The sequence below is a fragment of the Cotesia typhae genome, unplaced genomic scaffold (genome assembly GCF_013202065.1).
Source record: "Cotesia typhae breed Kobodo isofemale line unplaced genomic scaffold, CoteBio_Ctyphae scaffold_13, whole genome shotgun sequence".
Classification (NCBI taxonomy): domain Eukaryota; kingdom Metazoa; phylum Arthropoda; class Insecta; order Hymenoptera; family Braconidae; genus Cotesia; species Cotesia typhae.
The window spans coordinates 50633-70327 of NW_027423774.1; the positions used below are offsets into that span (position 1 = coordinate 50633).

The following is a 19695-nucleotide window of genomic DNA, read 5'->3' on the forward strand; positions in this document are numbered from 1 at the left end:
TTGTGATAATTGCCAGAATAAAAGCTTTGCAAAATTTTTATTATTTTTATAATAGTTTTTATTTTGATCTCACGCGATTTTTTCATTAATTACAGTTAATAATTAACATCAATCATAAAATTGTTTTATTATCTTTTTTCCGGTATAGTCATTTAATATAATTATTACAGCTATAATAGACTTTTATATTATAGTAAAAAAGATTAATTTATAAAAAAATATACCGACTGAATTTAAAAAACTTGATTCGAAAATTTTTATCCCCTTGATTTCAAATTCAAATAATAAAATTTTAATTAAACCGCAAATAGAATATTATCTCCGAGGTTGATTTTTACACACACAAGGTAAGCTAGGTCTCTAAATAGTAATTGATAGATGGCAGTACTCTCCAAGCGTTTCCTTTGAAGTCATGCGCATGAAAATATCCAAGGGTGTGTTTCATTACAGCAAAATAATCCTCTGAAATCTAAAATAAATCAATTACCACAATTTATATTTTACCTTTTACAAAATCTATAATAATAATAATAATAATAATAATAATAATAATAATAATGAATAGACAAGATGGAAACTCTACTGTCAGAGAATAAAAATGAAATGGAGAATGGAGAATGGAGAAAACTAAGGGAGGAAATTAAAAAAAAAAAGTACATGGTTTATTTTGTCAGTTAGTAAATGATAGAGGTTTAACAGCTAGCATAGAGTGGACAAAAGTATAGAGCAAATAGTAGTTGAAAGTTTTAGCGTTGAGTCTCGGTTTAGAAGTAATGTTGGATATAATAATATAGGAGATAGATATAGGGGATGGTGAAGGTGTGGAAAAGGGGCAAGAGGACGAGAGAGGGTCACGAGAGGAGATTGGTTACTGGTCTCTGGGTGTGGGTGCCAGTCGACGAGATCTCGGCAGAAGGGGAGATTGAGGGTGGAGGGAGGAAAATGGAACCAGCTCGCGTTCCAAAGTCCCGAATTGAGTGCGAGTCCCGAGTCCCGAGTTTAAAGTTGAGAGTTGAGAGTTGAGAGTTGAGTGAGTAGTATAGAGTGAGTAGAGCTGGAGGATTTTCGGCCGGCCGGCCAGTCGTCGTTCCGCTCTCCTCGCAGAGTATCCTCTTTACCTTCACTCCCGTGCGTATCTAGTGATAAAAAAAGCTCTGCTAAAGTTAGACTTTTGTTTTTATTATTTTTTATAAATCTTTTTTATTTATTTATCTATTAAAAATCAATTTTACTGAAATAATTGTTTTTTGAGTATGCTTGCGAGGGTTATATTTATCATTGACTAAAATAATTAATTTAGATTAATTAATTGAAAGAGAACAAAAAAAAAAAAAAATATTTTATTTTAAATAAGAGACTAATAATTATCAAGTGCAGAAGTGAAATGTCGTAGCGTGTAATCGATTATTAGCGGATGTCATGGATTGCTGAATTCGAGAGCATTTAGAAGAGGAATAAATGAGAGGATAAAGGATAAAAGAGAGAGAGAGAGAGAGAGAGAGAGAGAGAGAGAGAGAGAGAGAGAGAGAGAGAGAGAGAGAGAGAGAGAGAGAGAGTGAGAGAGTGAATTAGTTTGAAGGAAGAGAAGATACTCAACGGTAAATCGTAAATAAAACCAAGAGAATAATCGCAGTGACCGAGATTCGCGAGTGGGTTTAGTTGAGCTTGAGGTTTTTATAAATATTCCCGTTTTGTTGGAAAATTAAAAGTCCTTTCTCAGGTAAATATTACGAATTTTACGGATTAAGTTTTTTAAGTTTTTTCACTGTCACCACGGCTTTAATATTTTTATTTTCACAAGCATAAGTTTGTTTTTTAAAGTTTTTAACAATAATAATAATAATAATAATAATAATAATAATAATAATAATAATAATAATAATAATGTTTTATTTTTATTTACATGTGTTTAAAATTGGCCAGATAATTTTATTGAAAAATCTAAATTATAATTTCACTTGTATCATATATAAATTTAAATTGTCGGATGAATATTTTTTAACTATTTTTTGTCAGATAATTGTGTTTTATGACATGTAATTAGATTATAAAAACATCGAAATTGTTGGATGCCTGCAATTACTCTGGGAGTTGAAGTAATAACTTGAGTGGGAATGAGAGTTACAAATGGGATTATTTTTTAACTGTAAATCAACTAATTTAATTGCTGATAGATACATCGATCAATTTAAATTTTTTATTGCTTACTTAATTTAATATTTTATAAAATAAAATAGATAATTTAAAAATTTTTAAGTAATTATAATTTCTGTTATAGTCGGATATATCCTATAAGAGAAATATTATTTATTTTCCCCGAAGATTGACTGTCGGAGATAGCTATGATGATAACATTGGATAACATAGGAAGGTGAAACACAAAATGATAAAAAGGAATGACGACAGTCGTCAGCGTATCTGAAATCGGAGCAGAAGCTGAAGGCACCTCGAGCGATTTTATGAAGTAAAAATCTCGGGTCTCGGGATTGTGCTAGGATATAGGACTAGAAATAAGTCAGATGTAGAAATAAGTTTTGGAGAGTAAAAAGGAAGAAAATTAAATATAAAATATAAAATATAAAAGGGAAAAAATGAATGTATCATAAAGGATTTAGCGCAATAATTTATTTTTTGTAATCGTCGCGTGGCAGCTGACGATCAAAGCAAAAGGATCACCTCGATATTTTTTATCATATTCCACTATATACAATATATATTATACGCGATACTATACTATACTATGGGTTCTATTTGGATTAGACAGTAACGGGTATAACGATGAGAAGTAATAAACCACCCTCGAGAGGAGAAGGTGGAGGGCCGAAGGCTGAAGCCTCAAGGCTCAAGGCTCTAGGCTCTAAGCTCTAGGCTATATGCTATCGGGAAAGGACGCCTCTGGTTAACAAAAAGTACCAGTAACTATTACTATTATATATATATATATATATATATATATATATATATATATATATATATATATATATATATATATATATATATATATATATATATATATATATATATAGCAACGGGATTGGAAACTGTTCGTAGTTGGCCTCAGACTTTAATTATTGCAAGCAAATGAACAACAACCAAGTTTCCGGGGACCGGAGAGGCGACAAACCGGAAAAGTGTCAATTACAACTCATTTGGCTGAGTGTCGTTCCTCAAGAAATAGACACGGTTTGTTGATTTATCATTATTTATCATCCTTTTCATATTAATCTATTTAAGGATTTAAGAAAAAAAATCTTGATCAATTATTCGATGATCATCTTTAATTAATCAAAAAATTCTTCAGCTAGATCAAAGTGATACACAATTAAAGTTAATTAAGTTATAAAATTTTATTTCACTCTAGTTACATATAATTTATCTAAATTCGTAAAATTACCATCAAATAACAATAATTAAATTCTCTAAATTAATAATTCACTTAAAAGATATAATAATCTACTGGTAATTCGGTAAAGGGAAAGGGGAGGTAGGTCAATATTTTATTAAATAAGCACGTAAATTCTTAACAGATCGCCTTAAAATTTTCCACACACTATTATATCTTTAGTAAAATATCTTGATTTATTTATTTATAAGAGATAAGCCAGATTTATCGATTAGTTTTTAAAATTTTTAACATTTTTACTTTAAATAAAACTTTTATTTCGATAAATATTTAACAACAATATCGTTTTTCAACCAACATTCTATTAATTAACTATTAATAGTTCAATTATATAAATGATTTCAATTAAAAATTCAGTGATTAAATAAGTGATTATTTTTTAAAATTTCAGGTTTTCCTGATTGATGAATTAGTGTCGCGTGTCTCTTGATAAAACACCTTCAATTATCCGCGGCTACTACCGTTTGTTATTAAACATATTATCACACACACACACACACACGCGCGCATATATATATATATATATATATATATATATATATATATATATATATATATATATATATATATATATATATATATATATATATATATATATATATATATATATATATATATATATATAAATGTAAACGTAAATTTAATGCCAACATAGAAATAAAATACAGACGATAAAAATAATAATAATAAATAAAATAATGTGTAATGCACGTTATTTCAACGATACAATCGCATTAAACAATCATGATATTGAATAATAACGAGGAGAAATAATTTAACGATACATATACTAAATACTAAATGCATATAAAATAAAAAGGTAAATAATTAAATTTTAGTAAAATAATAATTGATAAAATATTATTGTTACTCTCAAGTTTTGTCAATAATCTTTCTCTTTGTGGATTTTTATTAGATTTTCTAGACATAAATTTTCCGGAGGCTAAAGAGGACACGCGATACTCTGTTTCATTTAAAAATCGATTGAAAGGGTTAAGAGTAAAAAGATAAATAAAGCTGGAGCTTTTAAGTGAGGAAAAGGATAAAAAGGAGAAAGGAAATTCGAGAAGGAAATCGACGTAAGGAGCAGCCCTCCGTTACTTAATTCTTCGTTTCCCAGGCTAATGTTTGAGAGGTGTGTCTGAAAATGATGAAAGCTTTTAAAAATTTTCCAGATCTGCGAGAAAATTTATATTAACTAAAATTTAGTTTCTATTAAAAAATAATGCCAACACTTGTCGCCTGATACGTCTGATCGTTTCGACTACTTTAATCGATAACGCAGCGCACTACTACGTCCACAGTATCAATAATATAGAAATACAAATACAAATACAAATACAAATAAAACTCGCAAGAGCTTATACTGCAAGCAAAAGAAAATTAAATATATTTGGTAAGTTTATTCCTGAAATAATTGTTTATTTTTTTCACCTATTCTAAAGAAAATTTTTGGTTATTGTGTAATAATAATAATAATAATAATAATAATAATAATAATAATAATAATAATAATAATAATAATAATAATAATAACTATAAAAAAAATATTTAACCTTGACATCTAAATCCAAAATACTTTTTTAGAACTAGAAATTTTTTAGAGTAAAAATAAAATTTATGTTTTCCGGTGTTAAAATAAAGTGCGGCCATAAAATAAAAAATATTTTCAGCGTTTAGCGATTGATAGACAACAAACTGAGCATTGGTTACTGATCCCTAGTAAACGTGGAGCCTCCGGGGAAATACTTTCGTTAGATCGGATTGGTTTTTGTTAGCCGCAGGACGAGCTTCAGCTCCAACTACTACCGATACGCCGAGAGAGTAGTCGAATAAGCCGAAGGGTGAAGGGATTTCTGGTGCTAAACTATATACATATATATATATATATATATATATATATATATATATATATATATATATATATATATATATATATATATATATATATATATATATATATATATATATATATATATAACTACGGGAAAACTATGGAGGAATTGATGGGACGGGTGAAATTGATTGCACACGTTAAAGAGACCTAATAACCTTTGAAGCTCGGACATGGGTCAAGCCATACTACGCTTACAAGGAAACGTAAAACATCACCCCATCATTCTTTAATTCCATCATCCTCTTTAATTTCGTTTCTTAATTTATTTACGTCCGTTTTTAAGCCATGACTTTGCCTTGTTATATTTTTACAATTATTATTATTATTATTATTATTATTAGATAGTTAGTTAGTTAGTGAGTAAACGTATTAAGTATAATTAAATAAAATAAGGGAATCTAAAATGACCAAGTGGCTGCTAATTATTATTTTACATCTGATGATTTTGCTGGAGAGTGGCCAAGTCGGGTGGTCTAAGCAGCCGACCGAGCGCGAAGCCATTCTAATACCCGGTGACATAGTTCTCGGTGGATTGTTTCCGGTACACGAAAAGGGAGATTTTACATGCGGGCCGAAGATTTACAACCGCGGGGTCCAGAGACTCGAGGCAATGCTCTTTGCGGTCGACCAGATAAACAAAGATGAAAAAATTCTACCGGGAATTTCGCTGGGAGTTCACATTTTAGACACCTGCAGTCGAGATACCTATGCCCTCAATCAGAGTCTCCATTTTGTTAGAGCTTCATTGTCTAATTTGGACATTAGTGTGCTCGAATGTCCTGATGGAACTCCGCCGAGAATGAAGAAAGCTGCTGCTGCAGGACGAATTTTTGGAGTTATTGGAGGATCTTACAGCTCCGTTTCCCTCCAGGTATATTAATTATATTAATTATATTATTTAATCACATTTTTTCGACGTTAATATTTTTAATTGCTAATTTCATTAAGTATATTTAATTATATAATTATATTTGTTTATTATAAAAATATTCAAGACAAAGTCGAAATAAATGGTAATTTTTTAAACAGAATCCCTAATAAAATAAATTTTATTTATTTTTTCTCAGATTTAAAATATTCAACGATTTAAAGTTTTTAAATATTATCCAGTGTGTTCAGACTTATAAATTTTATAGATTTAGACCGTAAAGTATTTAGTGAATAAATAGATAACATTATTTATTTATTTATTTATTTATTTATTTATTACGTTCAGTATAAATTATTTTGACACCATCTGACTTAAACACGTGTTATATCTGATGACATTTTTTAGTCACGACAACATTTTTAAAAATAAACTTTATATCTTACTAAGAAAATAAATCATTTTTTATAATGAAAAAAATTAAATAAAAAAAATAGTTATGTGTAGAATTAAATTAAAACTAAACTCCTTGCTCGTGTATAATTTTCGCTTACGCAGCAATATAATAATAATAATAATAATAATAATAATAATAATAATAATAATAATAATAATAATAATAATAATAATAATAATAATAATAATAATAATAATAATAATAATAATAATAATAATAATAATAATAATAATAATAATAATAATAATAATAATAATAATAATAATAATAATAATAATAATAATAATAATAATAATAATAATAATAATAATAATAATAATAATAATAATAATAATAATAATAATAATAATAATAATAATAATAATAATAATAATAATAATGCTCTTCGTATAATAATAATAATAATAATAATAATAATAATAATAATAATAATAATAATAATAATAATAATAATAATAATAATAATAATAATAATAATAATAATAATAATAATAATAATAATAATAATAATAATAATGCTCTTCGTATAATAATAATAATAATAATAATAATAATAATAATAATAATAATAATAATAATAATAATAATAATAATAATAATAATAATAATAATAATAATAATAATAATAATAATAATAATTATTATTATTATTATTATTATTATTATTATTTTGTTATTAAATGCTCAGGGGGGTTATCCCCGGAGTCCGATTCTCCGAGGGCCCAGCCTGAGCTCCATCCGTTACTGCTGGACCACTCCGCACAACAAGGCGGTTAGTGATCACAGCAGGCCAAAGTCATTTCCCTTAAGAGACGGAGAGAACCAAGTAAAACAGCCTTCTGCATCCTAACTGCCAAGAACTCAGCTTTTGATGAGCAAGCTGGAACTTTGGCAAGTGAGGATACAAAAGACTGTTTCATCCCTCCTAGGACGCCAACAATCAGGACGACAAGCTTGACACGGTAACCTGGGTAAAGTTTGCCAATTTCAAACAGGAGATCCTGATATATTTGTCTTTTGTGCTCTTCTTTGGCTGAGATGTTGTATTCAGCCGGGGCCGAGAACTCAATGACATAAATGTCACGAGTGGCCTTGTCGAAGAGCACAATATCAGGTTTGTTGTGATCTATCCGCCGGGTTGTTGCAAATGGCATGTTCCAATAAATTTTGCAATTGTCATTCTCAACAACCTGGGGAATATCTCCTGGCAAATAAGGCAGCACTGGTGTCACATCAATACCGTAGCAATGACGAAGATAGTAGTACAGTACTCTCAGGGCAGCATTGTGACGCTGGATATATGCACCTCTCGCCAGCACTGGACATGCCGACAAAAGGTGCATAAGCGTCTCCGGATGTTGTCTACACTTCCTACAGGACGTGTCCGGAAGCTGCACCTGGAGCACCTTGCTACGGTACTCAAGAGTGTTAATGACACCATCTTGGCAGGCAAATATGAACCCTTCAGTCTCGGACATCAGGCCCGCTGACTTTAAGAAGGAAAACGTCAGCTGGATGGACAAGCCATGATCACGCACGTGTTTAAAGAACACGCTGTGCATGGACTTGTCCATCAGTTCGCCAAGGAGTAGTTTTTCCTCGGCGTTCCTGATGACGCTCTTAAATTCCTCCTTTCGGAGTTCCATAAGAGCGTTTATTTCTCCAAGACCAAGGGTTCTTGCCGCATATATTGCTGCCTTATACAAGAATGACCCCTTATGCGCATTTTCATGTTTATGTACAATTTGCATAAGAAAGTCATCCTCGTCTGCAGTGAAATTGACAACTTCGTGAGTTAAACCCAGGACCAAACGGTCGTGAAGCCGCTCCAAACTCTGCAAACCTCTCCCACCGATGGACCGGGAGAGGTATAATCTGGCGACTGATGAATTGGGGTGCATGCTCCGATTCATATTAATGATCTTACGGGTTTTGATGTCGAGATCTCGTAAATCCTTTCGGGTCCATTTCAGGACACCGAAAGAGTATAGTAAGACTGGGACAGCGAGCATGTTAGTAGCTGAGACTTTGTTTTTGCCGGAAAGTTCGGAGGACCAAATTTTCCGGAGTCTCCTAACATACTCGCTCTGGAGAGTTGTTCGGACTTCAGAGACCGCATGCATGCGGTGCTCTTCCATTCCTAGATATCTATACAACTCCCCGGCGTCTAATTGGCTTAAGACGCTCCCATCCACTAATTCGACATCATCACCAGTATCAGAGCACTTACCCCTCGCCATATGTACGACCGCACACTTGTCCAACCCAAAAGACATTCCGACATCTCGTGTGTACTCTGCTACGATGTTGAGGGCCGCTTGTAGATGATCTTTATCAGCGCTATACAACTTCAGATCATCCATGTAAAGCAGATGGGTAATCGAATAGTTTCGATCACCCGGAGGCCCCACAGAGTACCCATGAGTTTTACGGAGAACAACAGATATAGGCAGCAGTGAAATGCAAAACAGCAGAGGGCTCAAGGAATCGCCTTGGAAGACCCCTCGTTTGTACTCTACAACTCCGGTTACGTGCAATGCGTTTCCACTTCCAATGTGAAATCGCGTTCGCCAGAGCTGCATTGTACGCCGAATACATTCCACTATTTCGGGATTGACTCCCAGGCATTTGAGTAGATATAAAATCAACTCATGTGGAGTTGAGTCAAATGCCTTGCGATAGTCAATCCAAGCCATTGACAGGTTGCGTTGATAGTAGATCGCATCTTGTAAGACGCATCGATCCACTATCAGGTTCTCCTTGCAACCTGACAGGCCTCTTTACTGCCACGTTGTTCATATATCTGTTGCCATACAGGCTCTATCTGCTGCAAGATACGGTTATTTAAAATTTTTGTAAAAATTTTATAAACCGCATTCAAGCAGGTGATAGGCCTGAAATTCTTAGGGTCAGACAAGTCACCTTTTTAGGTATCAGTACGGTTCGCCCTTCTACAAGCCAGTCCGGAATCGGATCGTCAGCTCTAATGTATGATGTAAATATGCGGGCCAGATGGAGGTGGGTAGAAGTAAACTTCTTCCACCAAAAGACATTAATGCCGTCTGGTCCCGGGGCAGCCCAATTTTTGCTGCCATTTAGAGCTGAACGAACTTCATCCACACTGACTGCAGGGCTCTCTTCATCAGCATTCTGTCGACGGTGTTCCCGACAGAATACTTTGAAGTCGTGCAGAGCTGGAGTGTTGGCGTTCACGTTTGGTTGATCTCCATACAACTCAGTCCAAAAAGCTTCCACCCGCTCAGGTGTTGGATAATTCCCGGTAACATCGGTCTTTGGTGTCAGAAACCGTGAAGGGCTGGATCGAAACAACGAGTTGTCGACCAACCGCTTCAGCCTTTTCTCTAATGACTTTTTAGCAGCCACTAGAGCCCGCAATTTATTAAGAGACTCTTCCTTGATGACATGAAGAGTACTCTTGTTCAGTGTGTGATGACGCCACCGAAGTTCAGCAGCAATGCGCCGAATTCGGGGCGTGTATGGTGTTTGAGTTGTGTCGTACTCAATCACACACTGAATGCGGGAGACCTGTTTCCAGGACATGTCAATTTTCAAGCCAAGTTGTGAGATGCGCTGTTTCAACCTTGCCTCGATCGAGAGACATTGTCTCTCTCTCGGAAAAGCCGAAACTGCTGCACCATACACAACCTGGCTCACAGTGAGCAGGGTGGAATCCTCCAGGATGTTTGCACGGAGATCTTCGTTTACCGCGTCAAGCTGTTGTTGGGAGTAAGTTATCTTTTAGATATACTTACTTGCCGTCCTACAAAGGGATTGTTGTTGTCCAAGGAGGAACGGCGTCGCTCTTGGTGTAGTTGCGCCGGAAAGGAAAGTCTATTAGACTGCCTTCTGTCCGGCACAAGCGATCTTCTATTTCGCCGAAGATGAGCGGCATAATTACGCAGGTGTTTGGGCGTAAAATGCGCTAGCTCCGGATGCATATCACTCCAAAGAGTGTGCATCCGGGCCATATAGCCGCTCACCCCCGGCTCGCTACGTTGGTAGCACACCAAGAGATCGACTCTCAGTTCCTCCGTCCACTTAAAGTAAGTCCTTAAGGCGCCAGGGTCGTCATCATTCATCGGGTCCGGCGTGCTCCTCCCACCTGATGAATGGTCCTCATCCGAAAAGGACCGGTTGTGGGGAGCACTTCTGAGTTGGTATCTTGTGGTAACTCAGTTATTTCCATGCAGTGGGTAGTTGGCCCACTGCACGGGCTACGTCGTTCGCCTACAGACCTGATGTTATGGTCTGCGTTTCCCGCGATGCGCCGCTTGGAGGCCACGTAGCAAGCATCGCTTATTATTATTATTATTATTATTATTATTATTATTATTATTATTATTATTATTATTATTATTATTATTATTATTATTATTATTATTATTATTATTATTATTATTATTATTATTATTATTATTATTATTATTATTATTGTTATTGTTATTATTATAAATTACTATGATAATCAATGAATTATAAAATTTTGATATAAATATTATTTTGAAAATGTTAAAAAACCAGTCGAGTAAGTAGTAAAGAAGTACAATGGTCAGACAATAAAAAACTTAATTAAAATAAAAATTTAAAAAAGGAATTATCATTGTAAATGATTATCTTGAGAATGAAAATAGAGATAGGAAAAGGATAATAAAGAATAAGATATAAAACAGCCAGAACATTTGTGAGCTTGTATAAATAAATAAAGAGATTTAAAGCGTTTCTATTATATTTGTAAGACAATAAACGTACCGTTAAACCACGGTGTCAGGGAATAGATAAAAATAACTTAAAGCGGCTAAATTAATGTAAATAAAAATCTAATAAAATTACATCAATGTTGATTATTAATTAAAATTAATAATAATAATAATAATAATAATAATAATAATAATAACTGAGTATTAGCTGCCGGAGAAATTAAATTCGGTGAGTGAACTGAAATTGAAATTTTTGGCTAAACGCCAAGTTATCTATCTTTGATACTGTGTTTATAGAGTATAGATTGGCGTGTTAAAAAATTGTTTTCTCAATTTCTGAAATCAATTTAAATAGGCGGTCTGCCAAAAATTTTGAAAAAAAAAAAAAAAAAAAAAAAAACAAAAAAAAAATGATGAATGATGAATAATAAATAAATAATCAAAGAGCTGTTGGGATAATAAAAATATTTATTTTAAGGTTGCGAATTTGCTGAGATTGTTTCATATCCCCCAAATATCCCCAGCCTCAACGGCAAAGGCTCTCAGCGACAAGACAAGATTCGACTACTTTGCACGTACAGTGCCACCTGATACATTCCAGTCAATTGCCCTCGTTGATGTTGTAAAGAGTGCTAACTGGTCTTACGTGTCTACCGTGCACTCTGAAGGCTCTTATGGAGAATCTGGTATTGAGGTAATTACATTTTTTTATTTTTATTATTAAATAATTGTAAATTTTGTTAAATAATATTACGATTAAGTTAATAAAATTATAGTATGATAAATACGACTTAAATACGCTGACAGAACTTTGATAACTCGTGCCTATACGTGATTAGGTATATGTAGGTACAGTCTAGTCATAATCCTCTTATCAGATGATTATTATTGATATATAATTAAACTTAATTTTTATTTAAAGTTGTAAAAAAATTTTTAATATACCTTGAATAAAATTTTAATTATTAACAAGTAAAAATTTATATATGTCAGGTGTTTACTCGTCAGGCAACGGAGAGAAATGTATGCATAGCAGCTGCGGAAAAGGTTCCCAGTGCAGCAGATGACAAAGATTTTGACAGTATTATTCAGCGTTTGTCAAAGAAACCGAACGCTCGTGCAGTGGTCCTTTTCACCAGGGCGGAAGATGCACGTAGAATATTAGAGGCAGCACATAGATCGAATATAACTCACCCATTCCAATGGATAGCCAGCGACGGCTGGGGACGCCAAAATAAATTAGTCGAGGGTATTGAAGCTGAGGCTGAGGGGGCTATTACCGTTGAATTGCAATCTAAAACCATTCCCAGCTTTGATAAGTACATGCAATCTCTGACTCCGAGCTTTAACAAACGAAATCCTTGGTTCGGAGAATACTGGGAAGATGTCTTCGACTGCAGATTACCCAAAAATCAACCTGTGATAAATAAAAAAAAAAATAATAATAATAATATTAATTCTACTAATAATAATTATAATAACAATAAAAGAAACATTTGCTCTTCTAAACTACGACTCACACCGGCAAACGGGTACGAGCAAGAGTCTAAAGTCCAATTTGTGGTTGACGCGGTTTACGCTTTTGCTCTTGCTCTCAACAACTTGCAAAAAGACCTGTGCAAGGGCAAAGGCCTTTGTCAAGCAATGATAGATTACGACAAGGGGATTTTCTACAAGAATTATCTACTCAATGTCTCTTTTACAGGTGAGCAATAAATTATTAACTAAAGCTGATAATGATGATTTTATTTATCAACATAGTATCATTTTAAAGAAGTATAAGTATCTTGAGAGAGAAAAAAAAAATATAAAAAATATAAAAAAATATAAAAAAATATAAAAAAATATGAAAAATAGTTTTTTCATGTCGCTTACAATTCAAATCTCATTAATAAATTTACCCGACGTTCACTTAAGGCATCCCTTCCGGCGAATAAAAATATAATACCTACAATATTTATCAGAATAAATTTTAAAATCAATAACTCCCGTCTATTTTACCATCTATATAAATTTTTCCATCACAAAGATAAATGTTGGAAAAAAAAAAAAAAAAAAATAGTTTAATAAATGAGCTCATTATTTCTAGCATCTTATCGATTCCAATTACTAAGATTATTATTATCATTATTTTTTTATGAATTATATATAATAATTTTTATTTATTCATATAAAAAAAAGGTAATTTTGTTAGTTTAATCTGGTGCGTCTTTTAGTTAGACCCTGGGGCTCTTATACTTAAGCTACCCAAAATTATACCCAGCTACAATTAGTTTACCTGTATTTACTTGACTAAAAATTAATTAATTAATCACTATAATAATAAATCAATTAATTTATAAAAGTAAATATAATTAAATATTATAAAAATATATATTAACTCTACTAATGTATATTAAACGTCTTTGAATATTATCTCAATAGTAGTGTAATAAATAAATTTTGATTAATAAAAAATAGAGTGAATAACAATAATAGGGACAATAGTAAGTATAGTAAGTGAATAGAAGATGATGATATATAAAAGGGTAAAGAGAATGATCCGAGTGTGAAAACGTGAATAAAGAGGTGAATATAAAATACTTGGTTCACTTTAGCGATATCCTCTCATACTCTTATACTCTGATACTCGAGTCGTTTCTCACTAGGTGAAGATGAGTATTACATACATCTACAAATATACATATCACACTCGTTTTACGGTTTACGGTTTACGGTTTCCTATTCAGTTACACGTCAATATCCAAGAGGCTATCGATCCCTCGCTATGGAAAAATCGGCCTCGTCTGCGTTTATTATTCTCCTTTAAATTGCGGCCCATCCATACGAATAAAAAAATAAAAAAAAAAAATAAAGAGCGCCTTTTATGGAAAAAAATCAAAAAAATCTCGCATATATGTATATAGGTACCATATCATCGATTTCATTACCATCACCTATGATGTTGAATTATATATTTTCCGCGAGTTATTTATCTTCATATAGACATATATGATATATTATACGAGTGTCACTGGGTAGGATTAGGGTGGCAAGATACAAAATCGGAAAATAAACTAGGGACAAGGTTGTCAAGGAAAATCCCTTTTGAAATATTCCAAAATACATTTTACCTCGTGACTTGAATGCTAATCATAATCATTATTTATTTTTTTTTTTTTTTTTTTTTTTTTTTTTTTTTTTTTGTTAAATTCATATTCAGATATTATCATTTTTTATTTATAACTATTAATGTTATTAAAATTTCAAAAGATCCCCGTCCCTATAAGGGTTTACCTGTAAATTAACGTTCAAGTCCTTAATTCTATAAAATTTACTTACTTTATTATTTATGATTATGAATTTTATTATTCTAAAAATTTTTACTCAAGCATTTTTATTATAAAATAAATAATCTATATAATTGATTATTTTTGCTCATGTTGATTTACAGTGTTAAAAATTTTCATTTAAAAGCTTTAAAATAATGTTTTATTTTATCCCGTGTATAAATAATTGCTAATTCAAGAAAGTTTTTTAAGATAAAGTTAGAAATTGAAGAAGATTACAAACTTAAAAATTTTCTGTGAAAATTTTTCTATACTGTAAAAGAAAAAGAAATAAGTTAAAAAAAAATTCTTTTTAATTCTCATCTGTTTAAATCGTTTTTTTTTTTTTTTAAATTATTTTCTTTAGTTGGAAAAATACTTAATCAAAACTAAAAACTACCAGTCGATCAATAATATTGAAAATAGAAAATTTTTCCTTTAAAAATGATAACAAAAATTTAATATAAAAAAGGAATTCGATAACAACGTTCTAATTTTATCATTTTATCCAGCAAATAACGATTGAAGGTCAAGCGTCTCAAAATAATTCTCAGTTTAAAGCTGTTACTAACAACTTGTATATTCATAATGCATTCGTCGTATTTTAAATTAATGATTTTTCTGCGACGGAATTAAACTTGTGTAATATAATATAATTTATAATAATGTTAGTGATGGTTAAATGCTTCTGCGGAGAAAGAAATAAATTAAAAAAAAAAAAAAAAAAAAAAAAAAAAAAAAAAAACTAATGATGTAAATACAGTGAGAGGAAACTGAAACACGTGCATTGATTTCGTAACTCGAGAGTATGACCAAACACCCTTACTGCTACTATACGTAGCTATCTAGGGCAGTTTGTTAGAGTTGTCGTCGTTACACATAATAAGGACGTTGATAAATTAAAACATATATACATATATTAAGTATGATGATGATGATGATGATGATAATAATAATAATGTAAGCGCATATGAGCAGGTTAAGCTGTCGTGTTAGCTTATGAATATGGATATGGAGTAGTAAATTTAAAATGAAATATTAATAATCAAATGATATTTGTGTGTGTGTGTGTGTGTGTGTGTGTGTGTGTGTGTGTTTAGATTCTGCTGGAAGCGAAGTTAAATTTGATGAACATGGCGATGGTCTCGCTAGATATGAAATTCTTAATTTTCGTAAGAATGACCCGAATGTTACCAATGGATTCAATTATCAAGTAAGGAATAATATGAATTTATTTATATGTATTAAAGTTTAAAATTAATTATTATGATGATGATGATGATGATGATGATGATGATGATGATGATGATGATAGGTGGTAGGAAGATGGTACAAAGAATTAACCATAGACATTGAAGACTTGGTATGGGCAAAAGGAGCGGAAGATATTCCGGTGTCAGCATGTTCGTTACCCTGTGAATCGGGGATGATTCGGAAGCAACAGGGCGACACCTGTTGCTGGGTCTGCGACCGGTGCGAGGAATACGAGTACGTCTACGACGATACCACTTGCAAGGAATGTAGCCCGGGACACTGGCCCCATCCAGACAAACGGGGTTGCTACCCGCTTCCAGTTAAATACATGAGATGGGACAGTGCGTTTGCCATTGCACCCGCGGTAATATCCTTAATGGGAATTATCGTTACACTCGCGGTCGCTGGATTAATGTTTCATCACCGCGACACGCCGGTGGTGAGAGCCTCTGGCCGTGAATTGACCATTATATTACTCGCTGGAGTCCTTGTTTGTTATTTAAATACTTTTGTTTTGCTTGCTCAACCGACTTTCGCAACATGTGTGCTCCAGAGGTTTGGAGTTGGCGTCAGCTTCAGCGCTGTTTATGGTGCACTTTTGACCAAAACAAATAGGTAACAATTGCAACAACAGTATTCAATATTCAATATTCAATATTTAAAATTTTTTTTTTTTTTTTATTTTTAGAATTGCTAGAATTTTTGACTCTGCGTCAAGATCAGCAGTAAGACCAAAGTACATCAGCCCAAGGTCCCAGGTGTGCATCGCGACTTTTCTGATCGGGTTGCAGGTAATGCTGACCCTGGTATGGATGATTGTCGAGCCGGCGGGAACCCGGCATTTTTATCCAGACCGCCGACAAGTTATACTCAAGTGCAATATCCAAGACATGAGTTTTTTATTTTCCCAACTGTACAACGCGGTGCTTATAGTAATAGCGACTGTTTACGCGGTTAAAACAAGAAAAATACCAGAAAACTTTAACGAGAGCAAGTTCATTGGGTTCACAATGTATACCACCTGCATAATTTGGCTAGCCTTTGTACCAATCTACTTTGGGACCGGTAATGCCCACGAAATTCAAATAACAACACTCTGTGTGGCAATAAGTTTGAGCGCCTCAGTGACTCTAGTGTGTTTGTACTCGCCTAAAGTATATATCATAGTCTTCCAGCCTGATAAAAATATTCGGGGCAAAGTAACTATGGGTAGTAGTACCTTTAAAAAACAAGGAAGCAGTGTTGGGACTTGTTCCGTTGTTAAATGTGAGTATTATTATTATTTTATATGTTAATCCAGTCAATTTAAAATTATCACGTTTTACTTACGTGTTGTAATTTTAATGACGTGATATGTATGTTGCACACTTTGACTTGTTATTTAACGTCAAACTATCGCGTGTACTAAATGTTAACTTGTTTTTTTTTTTTCTTAATTTCAGTTTTAGTTTTATTAAAAAATTTATTTTTTAAAATGATAAATACAAATATTTTTAAACGCATAGTAGTTTATTTATTTATTTTTTCTTTTTTCTTCTTCAAGGTAAACTCAACGAGTTGAAAGTTAAAAGCTCAAAGTTTATATTTTTTAGAGTAAAAATTAACGAGCGGTGGCTGTTAGTTTGTAGAAAAATAAAACTCTGGAATAGTAGTAATATATATATAACTTGGGAGTGACATTTAAAATTTATGTAATCGATTATCACGTTTACTTTTGATAGAATTTTCTAGCATAGATATAATTATTATCAGGGAATGGAACTTGAAACTAAAATAGCCATTGGTATCGGTCTGCTTAAAAATTCATGATTACTTTTTTGACATTGTACGCCCTAGCTTATAATATTTATCGGCGTCCGAGTAGACGGTAATTTTAAAAATATACATCCACATCTGGTAGTGTTTTAGTATTATTATTATTATTATTATTATTATTATTATTATTATTATTATTATTATTATTATTATTATTATTTAATGCTGAGATTGACTATTATTTTTAATTTGAAATTATAAATGTAAACTGAATAACCAAAAGTCATTTCCGTAAAATTAATCTATTACGGAAGGTTAATAAAAGTGTAATATAATTTAACGTTTAATGTTATTACGGTCTTAAATTGAGCGAGTCTTAAAATTAATTTATGTTACGTCTAAAAAGCATCAACATTTCATAATATAGTAAATAAATTGTTTTAATAATTAGCTTTAATTTTAGTTTAATGAGTTTAAAATGTTATTTTTAAATTAATATTAATATTAATAAATGATAAATTTGGCGTTTTTTAAAATAAAAAAAAAAAAATTTAATAACTTTTGGTAGATATTTAAATTGTTTATAATCGGTCTTTCGAGAAATATTTCGATTAAATCGATTAAAAATAAATATGATTTTAATTATTAAAATTAGCTGTGATTACAATTTTAGATGATGATAAATCTATTTAGAGGATTCGTTAGTGTAATTTCCTAAAATAAATTAGGAAATAGATTTTCGATATTTAATTAGAGTCCATTAAAAAATATTAACGATAATAATAATAATAAATAGATAATGGATAGTTGTATTTATAGAAGTGATCAGATAATTATAATTGATATGATAATATAAAGCTAAAGGTATATATATTTATTTACAGATACCGGTTGTGAGAGCAGTGAGCATGTACCATTACGTAGTGCATTGTGTGCTGTCGTTCAAACTTCTGTGGGTGTTACCGGTGTTACGGAAATTTCACAGTCATCTAACGCTTCTGAACAAGTCGCTCAGTTATAAATAAAATAAAATAAAAATATTCCAAATAAATAAAGACTTTCTACGGCAGCAGATAGACGTAGTCAATAAAATAAAATTTAATTATTTAAAATAACAAGACTTGACAGTGTGACTGTTTATCTTTTAAAGATTTAAATAAAATATAAAAGTTTAAAAAGCCTAAAAAGCCTAAAAAAGCCTAAGAAATATTCTGTAGAAAAAATACTTGGAACATTTATATTGACAGCTGTCAATACTACTACTAAGTAGTAAAGATTTATAAATATCTAACAAACATTTCCATTATCAATTGAATTTTCAGACGAATTCTAATATATATTTGTTATCAGGTTAACATATATATAATTAAATAATTTATTATAAAAAAAATTTCAATACAACCCAAGTTAAAAAGTTTTAAAACTTGAGGCCTATATAAATAGTCAATAAAATTTTATTTTAATTAACTAAAATACATTATTATCGTTATTATTTATTAAATTTTTAATTAAATAGACAAAATCCAGTTGAAAAAAAAAAAAAAATAATAATAAATAAATTATACCAATTAAATATTTTTTTGAAAATTGTAATTATTGTTACAATTAATTTAACGTTAAAGACATATTTATATCAGCATAATTAAAATAAATAATAAACAAATAATGCACTGGACAGAGAATTAAAATAAAAAATAATTATATATACATATTGTTTATTGTAATTATAAAGTTAAAAGATGGGTATAAGTTTCAGTTAAATTGTAAATAAAATTAAATAAAATGAAGAAAAAAAAAAAGAAAAAAAAAAGAAACAAAAAAGAAAAAAAAACTATACGACCAACATAAAATATAAGAATAAATGAACCAGCAATGTAATAATTTATCACAATGTACCCGTATCGTTAATTTAAACATGGAGATAACTCAGTTATTCACTAAGGTCAACAGTTTATTAACATATATTGTAATATAAGTATTTAATTAAACTTATTTATTGTTATAATATCGAACAAGTGTTGACTACTCGATTTTA

The 19695-nt window shown here is 31.1% G+C and overlaps 1 protein-coding gene across 4 annotated transcripts; it reads left to right on the forward strand.

The window, feature by feature from the left end:
* The first annotated feature begins 1037 nt into the window (after window positions 1-1037).
* Window positions 1038-19675, forward strand: Mglur (metabotropic Glutamate Receptor). 4 transcript variants are annotated; one of them, XM_074253265.1, is made up of 13 exons: window positions 1048-1720; window positions 2279-2909; window positions 3027-3183; window positions 3795-3865; window positions 4059-4223; window positions 4320-4799; window positions 5694-6171; window positions 11822-12037; window positions 12337-13048; window positions 15752-15864; window positions 15967-16520; window positions 16594-17171; window positions 18545-19675. In XM_074253265.1, the coding sequence occupies exons 7-13, from the start codon at window positions 5704-5706 to the stop codon at window positions 18679-18681; spliced, it is 2778 nt and encodes a 925-aa protein (XP_074109366.1). In that variant the 5' UTR covers window positions 1048-1720; window positions 2279-2909; window positions 3027-3183; window positions 3795-3865; window positions 4059-4223; window positions 4320-4799; window positions 5694-5703; the 3' UTR covers window positions 18682-19675. The 4 variants fall into 4 exon arrangements, with proteins under 4 accessions (XP_074109369.1, XP_074109366.1, XP_074109368.1 ...); XM_074253267.1 differs by having other exon boundaries at window positions 1049-1720; window positions 5755-6171; XM_074253268.1 differs by lacking the exons at window positions 16594-17171; window positions 18545-19675 and adding an exon at window positions 5077-5262 and having other exon boundaries at window positions 1038-1720; window positions 5642-6171; window positions 15752-16077.
* Window positions 19676-19695: the final 20 nt, after the last annotated feature.